Source organism: Coturnix japonica, chromosome 8 (assembly GCF_054131305.1).
Source record: "Coturnix japonica strain WE chromosome 8, WE-NBRP24, whole genome shotgun sequence".
Classification (NCBI taxonomy): Eukaryota; Metazoa; Chordata; class Aves; order Galliformes; family Phasianidae; genus Coturnix; species Coturnix japonica.
This window is the reverse complement of record NC_140670.1, coordinates 15,599,989-15,612,053: the sequence shown is the minus strand read 5'-3', so window position 1 is coordinate 15,612,053 and position 12,065 is coordinate 15,599,989. Positions and strand designations below refer to the sequence as shown.

At 41.7% G+C, this 12,065-nt stretch overlaps 1 protein-coding gene across 50 annotated transcripts in view; it reads right to left on the bottom strand.

Annotated features, from left to right (window-relative positions):
• The window catches only part of SORBS1 (sorbin and SH3 domain containing 1), a 154,993-nt gene that overhangs the window by 58,347 nt on the left and 84,581 nt on the right, over positions 1-12,065 (bottom strand). For 39 of the 50 annotated variants that reach the window (XM_085554336.1, XM_085554337.1, XM_085554346.1 and 36 more), the window contains 2 exons: positions 5,952-6,007; positions 4,965-5,030 (listed from right to left, as the gene is read on the bottom strand). In XM_085554336.1, coding sequence (XP_085410462.1) covers positions 4,965-5,030; positions 5,952-5,961 — 76 coding nt within the window. In that variant the 5' untranslated portion in view covers positions 5,962-6,007. Of the gene's footprint in view, positions 1-2,831; positions 2,928-4,964; positions 5,031-5,951; positions 6,008-12,065 lie in introns of all 50 variants that reach the window. The other 11 variants (XM_085554331.1, XM_085554340.1, XM_085554369.1 and 8 more) reach the window with 1 other exon arrangement.

Sequence of the window (12,065 nt, the reverse complement as noted above, 5' to 3'; positions counted from 1 at the left end):
TTCCTCTAAGATATCTGTAGAAACAATACGCCTAAAGAGACTCTTGCTTATCCAACCTACTTGCATGGGAAAACATATCATCTCCATTTCTTACGCACTACCTACTACTGCCCTGCAGCTGCCACCAGCCTTTTCACTTTGACCTACCTCAAGAGAGGTACTAGTCCTACCACAATACAGAGGGAGCCTGAAGGGGATCTGAGGATGTGCCATGTTGCACAAGAGACAACATGATTATTTTTTATATTTACAGGTAAGGATCAAGTTCCCTCTGTACCGGGAGGGACAGAGCTCTTCTCTGGGAGCTGTTATCATAGTGACAGTTATGCCTTCAGACTGAATAGAAGGGGCAGAAGCTGCTGTTCACTTCCCAGATAACAGCTTGTATTTGTGCAGATCAGCATCCACTGCCTAATTCCAGTAAGAAACCACTCATTACATCCACAACCAGACAGTGCCTACAGACCACGACAGTGCTTCAGCCATGGTTGCAAAACACTGCCACAACAAAATGAAACATCAGGAGTGGCAGATGGATAAGAGCAGTAAGTGGTAAGACCCACTGCATGTCAAGCACCTGGTTCATACTGGAAACCCACACTGCTGAATCTCCATGATTCAGGCTTGAGCTTACAAAACTTTAAGGCCTTCCCAAAAAGTATATTTTCAGGTAGCAGATCCACACACACCAAATGCTGCTTAATAATTAAACATACTAACATCATGCTTTAGGGTCACCCTCACAGCTGCTGAAATAGAAGTAGATTTCTCTGACTAAGAAGCATGTTGGTGTGGACAGTACTTCCCCTCCTAGAGGTTGCTTCAGTACTGCAAATTAAGTAAAAACAGAACTGATGGAAAAAACATCTGACTCCCTACGTATTCCACCTCTTCTCCAGTACTAAGGGTGGATCTGCTACCTGAAGCTACTCTTTGTGAGAAAGCCCTAAAGCACTTGATGCAGAGTAGGGTTAGAAGACTATCTTGGCCCAGGGCTATTACTGGCTGACACATCCATTCAACACAACACACAGCCTCAGGACAGAACAGACCCATGTTCAAACCAGAGCTTCAAGAATACTGTAACTATGAAGCATAGATACATTGTTGGGAGTTATCAGGACAGAGAGTGAAGGGCTGCCACTCTTCTACACTCACAAAAACACCTAAAGCTCACAGCAGAAATGTCTGTAGTATAGAGGAGGAGAAAGGTGCTGGAACTGTTCATTGCTCTCCATGTACCGTTGGAGACCAACATCCAGATTAGAAGTATTTTTTTGAGACAAATCTTACACTAAGACTCAGGCGGAGGTTCAAGAGATGCTAAAGCTCTTCATAGAAGAATCTTAACAACATTTTGGAGCTTAGGAAGAGCACATCAGCATCTTCACGAATTAAGGTGAATTAAGAAATTGTGATGTGGCTGGTTCTTCTTTGCTCCACCAACTCCTCTTTCTCCAAGGTTATAGCAAAGCGTGCAAGAGGATAAAACCTCCTTAGCACCTTCTGCTAAAGCACTCTTTACTTAACACTCCAGTTCATTCTTTTCCCTCCTCTCCTTTCTAGTCAACATTTTGATTCTTAGTCATTAACCAGATGAGCAAGTGAAAAGGTCTTTCCTTTTCCTTTATCCTTGTCCTCGGCAAAAATAAACAGCACACCTGGAGCAGAGTGAGAGCATGCAGCCTGGGATTATAAGGCCCAGAATTAACTGAGATAGTTCTAAATGTTTCAGTACAGCAGAAAGCACAGCTTACACTGCACACTGACATACCTCACTTCTGAATTAGGGATATATGAAATCATAAGAGGGAAAAAAACTCTAAGTTCTCTGTGCCTGATGCTCTTGTGTGCTCTATTCACACGCAAAGGTTTGGGTGGCAGAATCCTCAGTGATATAGGAAAGTTTTGGGACTGACATCTCTGCAGTGACTGAGGAAAGATGTACGCCAAGACAGAGAACTTTCCCTACCAAAGCAGTTTATTTTCCTACAACTTATTCCAAATGTAAGTCAAATCAAAACAGTAGGAATCACTGAAAAAATGTTTTGAACTCGGTAAAATCAGAACACTAAGAAAAGACTTGAAAATAAAATTGACAATGACAAATGCCCTCACAATTTAAGTCAAAAGAAAGAAAACAAAGATACAAATTTCTCAATAGAGGGATCCAGCAGATGGTACCAAACACAATGACATACGCTCCTTACTTAGTGCTCGTGTGTGACAGATCAGAAGAGACGAGCAGTATCAGGTAGCCTGGTACAACTGTCCAACTCCAGCAAAGTATAAAAATAATCTTGTACTTCTAGCAGGAAAATGTGTTAGGGGAGGGGCTAACAAAGAGCCTGACATCCTTATTTATCCACATCAAGTTTCTCTAATATCAGTGTATGCGCTGAATAACAAAACCATCCCACAGATGTTGAACTGTGCTTGAACCTGTGAAATACCACCTCTGATGTCTATTTGCTTTCATAAAGACTAAAGATATGCAGGAAACATCTCTGGTTCATCAGGAGTTTGGTTCAAAATGAGGCTGTAATAACAGCATCATTCATAACCAAGCACTAGAAGAAGAGCTTACAATGATCCCAGATTCAAGCAGACACAATTATGCCTGCAGAGAAGCAGCATAATTGAGAACAGTGCACTGTGCCATCAGGAGCTAACTTTATTACTTACTGATGAAATCTACAGCTCTGGAAACAGTGAGAAGGATGAAGCTGAAAGCTAGCCAAAGCACGTGGGTGAAGCAGAGAGAAAAAAAAACAGAGAAAGAGAGAGAATGATGAACTAATGCACAGCAGGGGGGAGTAAGAAAAAGATACCTGTAGGCAGCACTAGGTGAGGAGAACTTTTCACTTTCTTCACAGGGATTATTGTAACGGCAGAAATAGAGCGTGTGTATAAAGGGACGTCAACAGCTGCAAACACAAAAGTGTAAATGGCACATCCAAAAGGGAAGAACAGAGTTTGGAATCATGCCACTAAATTTTCTAATGTACTCAGAGACACAATAGTAGGAAATTTCAAATACAAAAGCAGTCCGAAGAGCAGTGATGCAACCACTAAAAATATCCCTGCGCTCATCCTAATCCAGGATACGTCTGCTTTATGCTGTGTACAGAACTGCTTACTGAGTCAACTAACTGCTGACCACCGCTGTGCTGCAGGGGTAACAAACCTGGAAGCATTAGTTTATAGAAGCCATCAAAAATGTTTTAGTGTGATCATTCAGCTGAGATACACGACATGCAAAAACAAAAATGTTAAGTCAGTGTTACAGTGGCTCAGCTAAAGTGAAAAAAAGAGACAGAGATTCAGAGAGAAACACCAAAAACTACTCATACTACAGGAATTCTGGATTTTTCGGCACATTTTACAAGTTCAGCAACAGAATATGACATAAATACCAAACAATCCTGAAAAACAGTTCCACGCTGATGTGTAGCATCAAATATCTGGTACAGAAGACATCTATTAAAGTAGTAAATGAAATATTCTTCTGCACTCCATCACCTAGCACAGTAGTTACAGGATACTTATAGTTAAAATAATATAGGGGAAACTATAGATAGAACAGTGTAAAATTCTAGCAGTGGTTACAAAACTCTCTAAAGCTGTTGTTACTTCCTTTCCATTTTTTTATTGCTGCTAATGGGGAAAAATCTACTACAGATGAAAAAAAAAAAAAAAAAAAAAAAAAAAAAAAAAAAAAAGGTGAAACTACATATCAATGATACTCCATAGGATGCCAAGATTAACACCTCGCAGTCACAGCTCCACTAGAGTAATGAGAGTTGGGCTGTTGATTTCTGAAGAACCAAGATTTCCTCTGTTAGAATCTATTAGATTTCTGCATATATTAGCTGGAAAATGGCAGGTATCCTCTTCAGTCCACCTCCTTTGGTCCTGAAAAGCCAGGAGCAAGAGGAACCACACTTCTAATACTTCTCACACCACACTGACCACTGGGTAAGAGTGAGGGAGATACTGTTCTCAAGGTGCCATGCACATCACCTGATGGCAGACCCTTCTGGCCCCAGGCAGGACTGGGAAGCAAAGACTTCCATCTGGCAGAGGGTTCTCAAACAAGAGGATAGGGGAAGAGCTCAACAAATTTTTTCAAACCACAGATAAAATTGCTGATTTTTAACATTTGACTATATGGATTGAAAGCCATTTGCCTTAGAGCAACCCAAATCAAACTCTCCTCCGTGCGTCTCCCTGAGCATCCAATAGATCCCAACTCCAAAGAGTCTGTGGTTTAAGAAACAACTTTAATGCTGTTCTGCTCTGTAACTGACTGAATTCAGCCACCCACAACGCAGTCAAAATACTAACCACTATAAAAAGACATCAAAATAAAAGAAAGGAAATGAACCCTGCAGACAAGTAACCCATACAAGCACATACTTTCACCCTGCCAAAATACACACCGTCACTATATAATACCGAATGCTATTTTATGCTTCAAATCTGTTGATATTAGCATGAAGGCTCGTTAGTCCAGATAAATTGGGGCTTAAAACCCTTGTTGCTAATGACACATTTCTTTATTACATAAAGAGTTTCAGCTCTTTAATTCTGGCTCAAACCTTCACCTCCCGCTGAGGTTAACAGAGTTTGCACACAGGCACCCAAAAGTCCATGCTGCGCAAGATGCTGATTCACAGGTGCCCACAAGTACTAGAAGTAGTGCACAGCTTTCTTCAAAACAGCATAAAAAATAGGCAAAAATGCAAATCCAGCCTGCCACCTTTTGTTGCTTAAGAGACAAAGAACACTTGTTCAGTTAAAAAATGCTGCTGCTGGCATGCTGCAGCACAAGGCCTTTGTTGTATCAGTAGCCAGGCAAACTAAATTTGGAAACGCTGCTGTGATGCCCAGGGAAACCAACCACATTACTCAGCTAACATGCAGGGGGAGCTGCAGAGGTGACTCTGAAGCTCTCAACCCACCTTTTTCTTGTCCATTGCTGCTCAGCCCATTGACAACAGTTTTTGCAACATCAACTTCTTCACGTTCTACAAGAAAACCAAGAAGCATATTACTTCCAGATTAAAGCATTTGCAACTGAACTTCACATCTGAATATGAGGAGGTGCCATGGTTCAGCACTACTTGATTCTGGAGATAGAATGGAGATCCATTCCTTTTATCCTCATTTTTCTTTGAAGAGTTAATTTTTCCCATCCAGATATCAAACTTTGCAGTCACCTCCATTAGAACAGATCCAAGTCTTTCAGATCTCATTCCAGACTTACAACAAGCTAAAGTGACCAACTTTGTCTCAAGATATAGCTGGTAGTCAGAGCTTTACAGGCCAATTTGAAATAACAGAAGTACAGCCATGACACTATTACAAAGCCATTCCACTCTTTCTCCAAAAGTTAGAATCCCTGAGCCTTTTCTCAGAGAGCTGGAGCACCTGTGAAGAAAAGCTGAGGGAGCTGGGGTCATTCATTCTAGAGAAGAGATGGCTCCAGGGCGATGTTATAGCACTTAAAGGGAGGCAAGAGGAAATCTACAGGACTCTTTATCAGGAATTGTAGTGATAATAATAGGGGTAAAGATTTTAAACTAGAAGAGGGTAGATTTAGACTAGGTATTATAAAGAAATTCTTCCCTTTGACTGTGGTGAGGTGCTGGACCAGGCTGCCCAGAAAAGCTGTGATGTTCAGTCACAGCTGTTCAAGGCCAGTCTGGATAAGGCTTTGAGCAGCCTAATGTAGTGGGAGGTATCCCTGCCAATGGCAGGGGTATTTGAGGGATTTTTAGGTCCCTTCCAAGCCAAACCATTCTGTGATGCCAGGGCTTTGCCTGAAAACCAGGATGCAAAAGATTCAGGAAAAAGAAAAAAAGAAAAAAGATCAAAAATTATTACGAATAACTCTAGCAATAAAAAGGTAGGGCAATGAGGGTAAGCAGAAAATAACACAGACTTACCAGAGCTCATTGTGGTGGAAGGAATTGCCTTTTTCACTTCTGGATTTTGTTTATCTCTGTTTAAAGAGAAAGGTAGAGTGGTTATTTTGTTTAAAATCTTCTCAGTCAGAAGTTTATCTAATGCTGAATAATCATCACAAAGGTCAAAGTAAGAACTATAAGCATTTCCTCAAGAAAGTGACTTTCAAAATCAAGATGTATTTATGTCAGTCAGCAGTTACCATTTTCGTTAGTAATTATCAGAAATTAAATAGTATTTTCACATAGTATAGGTACAACTTTCCAACCTAAAGATCGTACTGAAGAAAGCATGGGAGCTTCTATAGAGCACACTACAAGTCAGAATAGCTTCTAATATATGAAAAGTGCATCATCCTTGATTAAAAAAAAGAAAAAAACTTAGTGAGAATATCAATTTTTAAGCTTAGATCACTGCTATATTTCAAGGTAATCTTTTACTCCCACGAACATGAGCTTCTCTGGTGGAAGATGTTAGAATTTGCAGTATTTGCAAAAATGTGTATTAACTTCTGCACTGACCACTTCCAGTCCTGTTCAAGGAACAGGCTGCAATAGGTGAAACTTAAAATTAGAAGCCTTAATGCTCCTGGGATCAAAAGCAATGAGGTTATAAATCTGAGATTAAAAACTCCCTGACTGTGAACAGAGATGAAAAAAGTCAATTTTCAAAGTAATGAGAAACTACTAGGGACAACTGCAGAACCTGTTCCTGGTCAGGACTTGGTACCTACAGACCATTTTCAATGTCACTGCAGATGTTGGTCTGAAAAGAGAAAGAGCAGCATATCTACAAAACAGTCTATGTTCGCCAGGACTTCTTAACTCTCCCGAGGTCTAGGTTGACAAAAACTCTTTAATTTAATGTCTCATTCTCCCTCCCACTTCCCCCCTAAAAACTAGTACTAAATAGAGCAAGAGTGATTCCAGCTAATTAAATGCTTTTCAGGGCACAAATAGAAATAGGTATCACAAGTTGTGCAATTGTGCATAAACAAACACCCTAGTCTGAGGAAAAACAACACCTTCCCTTCCTTTCAGGCTGCTTGGAAAAACAAGGTGGCAGAGAAGACATTTTCTGTTTGCCTGTTACAAGAAGTAGAGGCAGTAGTGGGACAACCTAAGAGGTGGAAATTGTCTTCAGGGAGTTGAGTTTGCTCCCTTGCCTGAAGCATTCCCATTCTCAAGCAGTATTCATTCCATACCAATCTGAATATAATGAGTACGTTTGATAGACAGTCAAAAGGAAAGAAAATTAAGCAGGCAAATAAAGCAATGGATTCGCCTATAAAACTAGCTGGTATCTGGGCACTGAAAGGCACGTCACACCAGCAACAGCTGCCAACACTTAGTTATTTTACTCATTAAAATGCCCACTCAAGGTATTACATTGGAGGCCAGTGAAGGCTCAGCAGGACACAGCCTAACAGATCCCAGCAAAGAAGCAGAGGGGGGCAAACTAAAGTGACTCAATAAAAGGCAAACACAACCAAAAGGCCTGCCAACACAGCATCCACTTTTTGTTCCTACTATTTCATATTAGAAGCAATTGCACTGAAATAGTAATGATTGACACAGTCTGAGAATTTGGCCAAATGTATTTATTAATAATCTTTCTGATCTCTGTAAGCTTCAATAACAGAAAGTAATTACCTTAGTTTAGATAAAGGAGAAATAGATGAGCTGAAATTACAGATTATCAAGACAAAAGAAGAAGCTATCTTACACTGTTCTAGCTGTAGAAAACTATTATCAGTTAAACTTACTGGAAAAATGCAAACAGGGAGAAACTTACTGCAGTTAAATCTCAATTCAGCTTTAGGACTAAAAACATTGTGAAACTGAGAGGCTGCTGGTACTAGCACAGCCCTGGCCCTCTCCTTGGGATTTGTACAAGTCAACGGGATGTTTCCCCTACAAAGAGTACCCCCAAAAGGTTGCATGTCTTTCTCTGCTATACAAGATTTTAAAAAGACCCAACAAATTCCAGCATGCTACCCTTCTGACACGATACACTAAGGTCACACACTCAGACAAAGGCCAGGTCTTCAGCAGTATGGTGGTAGAGCCCATTCCACAGCAGCAGCACCTAAGCAAGTATCCCTCTGACCCCACGCTTCACTCATTTTGAAGTGTCCCTTCTCCACTTACAATAAGTGATATCACAACCGCCAGGAAACTCTGATTTCATGTGGTTTCTTTTGTATTTGGGAGCCTTGACACTGCTTACAGTACAAAGCACTTGTTTTACTGTGCTAAGAAAGGAATTCAGCAAAGAACTCACACACAAAAAAAAGCTCAATTATTGGCCTTAAAAGAACAAATTACTTTCTCACAAGAAGTGATTTGAGATCAAAAACTCAGTAGTAATTAAAGGAATAAGTTTCCCAAATTAAATGAATGTGGTGTACAAACTCATTAGAACTAGATTTAGAAAAACGACTTCACCCATGTACCCACACTTAGTAGCAATTAAAGAATCCAATTAAAACAACAACCATTCAGCGTTCATTCACCGTGAAACTAACCAATATTACTGAAACACTCATGAACATATACTTGATGTAGGTTCCCATAAAAAGAATGGGTTTGGAGTGCTGAGGGTTAGTGTAAGCAACCTAGAGCACTTCAACTCCTATAATTCTGGAGGTTTCATTTTAAAGTTGATTTAGGTAATTTCACAGAATCACAGAATTGTAGGGGTTGGAAGGGATCTCCAGAGATTGAGTCCAACCCCCCTGCAATTTGAGGGTTTGGGAGAAGATTCTCTGCACCCTAGTACAAAAAAACCTGCTGCTTAGATTTAAGGAAATTACAGAGTATGTTTGAAGTTGATAATGTGCCTCGGTGCCTTTTGCACACTGTTTTTTCCCATAGGCTTAACCCAAACCATTTGCTGAAGCTCTATTATGCTTGCATTTTCTGGAATACTCTAATGCTGCTCTTGGATTCAGACTCTGTTCAGTCCAACAGCACACCTGGTTCCACAGCCAGCTGTCCTCTGTGTTGCCCTCTGTAACATTTGAAAACATACACGCTGAAAGTCAGTGTCTTGTCTGTGTTTGGCAGAGCATCCTCAGGCAGAGCAGCCTGCACATGGGCTGCAGAGGCAGGTGGATCTGGTAACATCTGCTGCTCTCAGTTCCTCCAGACAGCTTCCTGTAGAAATGGTCACACAGACCCCACAGGCATGTGCAGAATGCACAGCCATACTTTAGGACAGAATCTTTCAAAGGAAATCAAAGGTTAGATCCCTTGTGCCAGTCCTAGAAACTGAAAACTAGTGCCACCAGATCAGCCAAACAAAAACCAGTCTCCCACACAAAACCACCACAGTGTCTCCTAGCTCCCTGCTGTAAGGAACAGACCACTGTCTCCTTGCCAGGACTGAATTTATGCCTTTCTTGAAATGTGACAGACATAGCAACAAAGCTGCAGACATTCAAAACACAATGAAAGGTGATGAATTCCTAAGGGCGTAAGCCAGCAGCTGTAATGCTGAAGATGCCAACGCCTGTATGTAACGTCCAGCAGCTCCTTGCCAGCTCCGTACCGTTAGATGGGTTTTCAGTGCTCCTTCCTCCCTCTCACCCCCAGCACATCTCTCCCAGGGCCACAGCTCCTTCCCTACTTGGTGTGGAAACGGAGCACAGTGGATTTAGAGCCCTATTTAGGAGGAATGCAGATAAGTAGTGACTACTGCTGCACAGCATGTCTCTGGATTATCTCACATGCTCTAAACATTCAAGTGCTCCCCCCGCAACAGTCGGGATAACAACCAGCTCATTAATTGTCCCGAGTAAGGACGCACGCTCTGCAGTCACCGGTATCTCTGCCGGGAGTCGTGGGTGGTGGTTATTTTTGGTGGTCTAATGTATGTGTGGGGAAAAGTCATTTCCTCTGGTTTCTTCTCTTGCTGTTACTGATAGCCCCAGTGACTTGCCTAGAATTTAAGAGCTGTTGCTAACCATAAGCATTCAAAACTCATCAAGCAGGCCTTAAATTCATTACTCTGATTCATGCTTTAGCTTTTTGGTTTTGAGCTTTCACGTTTGCAAGTGTTTTTCTTCTCACACAAGAGCTTTGAGTGTTTTGTAGCAGTATATGAATGAAAAATCAATGTCTTGTTTATATAATTATAGTCTGGCTATTAAGGCTTTTAGAAGAAAATTGAAGATTTTCAGATTTAAGAGATGATGAGCACTCACAAATTCTATTTTTCACTTCATCAGCTTTTGGCACCCTCCTGCTTAGCCCCTATCTCAGCCCCTTTCTCAGTGCCACCGGTGTTCCTGCCCCAGATGCTCTGCTCAGCCAGCAGTGCCAGCACTATGTGATCCCAGAGCTGGACAGGGGGCAAAGGGCTGCATCGCTGCCAGCATCCGTTACTATGAGGCTCCTCTGCTTAAAGCAAGCCACTGGAGAGCACAGCTCTGCTGCATTTCTCATGCTGTACAACGTACAAAGGGAGCAAGAGAAAGTAACTTGGGAATATAAGAGGCAGAGCTGCGGGTTAACCCAGTCAATCAGCTCTCCCTCCAAGTACCATTACTCTCTTATCCTGAAATACTGACAGAAATATGTTCGCTATCAGTTTTATTTTAAGGGTTAAAGAACATCCTGTTATTCCATCAGAAGACGCGATGCTTCTAAGAATAAATGTCATGAAAGGACTGCGAAGAATCATAGAATCACAGAAAGGCCTGAGTTGAAAAGGACAGTAATGATCATCCAGTTTCAGCCCCTCTGCCGTAAGCAGGGTTGCCAACCACTAAACCAGGCTGCCCAGAGCCACATCCAGCTTGTAGTCCCACCAGCTCCAAGCAGCCGCTATCCCACATGCTTCAGTGAGGGTTCAGACAGCGCCGAGCAGTGAAGGCTCAGCTAAATCCAACAAATGGCAGCACTGCATACAAGCTGGAATAGCATGTTCTTATAAATAATTGAGCTTACAGCTGTTGGAACAAACAAACATAGCACATTGCATACACAGTACTGTAGTCTTTTTTTATTTTTTTAAATATGGTGCATATTTGCTTCCTTCCTAGTGAGCATATCTGAGGTATGTGTGCCAGTTGCCAGTCTGGGTACAGTCCATCAAATAAGAAATGTAAACCCAGAGATGTGACTTTAAGAGCTCAGAGATGCCTTCAGAATGAAGTTATCCTTCAGTCACCAACTTCAGAGTAAACAACGCTTACCAGCAACCCAAGTTAACTCAGTTCAAGGTCACCACTTTCAAACACTGCCAAGGAGGATCTGTGGGGTCATCAAGCCTACTCCCATAGTATTGCAGGCAGCTGTGTCATACAGTCCTGGGCAGGAACACTTCAAGTTCCAGCTTGAAACCGGTAAGGTTTCCTGCCTCCACAGCTCCTCCTTAAAGCCATCTCTTTCCTTCTTATAAGTAGAAAGTCATTTCTGTCTTGAAGCCTAGATTTAATTGATGAACAGCTAACACCAAACTGTTCTGCACCAACATCATTTTTCTGCTTAAGTAGCACTTGTTCTTCCCCATCCATTCATTTTCAGAAAGCAATCACACCTCTGAGTCTCCGTTTGCAAACCTGTAAACAAATGTTTCTAAAGCCATTGGTCTACATGCTGCCATCCATCTGTGAAATCCAGCAATCAAACAGCACATCTTTAAAGCTAAACATCCAAAGCTTTAACTCTGCTCAGTGTCACAGAATAAGAGAGCAAAGCCTGAAGGTGAGATGCCCAAGAACTGAAAAGCAAGGTTAAAAAGGCAAAGAAGCTTCTCTGGCCTTTCCTAACTCTGGCCTGACTTGGAGAAACAATCCCATGGTCAGATTTGAAGTCTACAGGGATTTCTCATGCAAAGAAATAGACTGCAATACGGTCATCAGTGACTGAGCCCTCATGATGATGACATACACCCATACGGTTGTGGGGCTAGAGGTGTCTCCTGCTCAAGCCATCAGCCTCCTGCTCTGCCACAGACACAGGGCTGGGAAAGCAGCAGCTCAGTACAGGACAGGAAGGAGAGTGACTACATGTGGTGGTTCCCTGCTTCCCTCAGGATGAGTTAACTACTCTTATCAGTAACTTTCCAGTCAAAAAATAGACAATAGA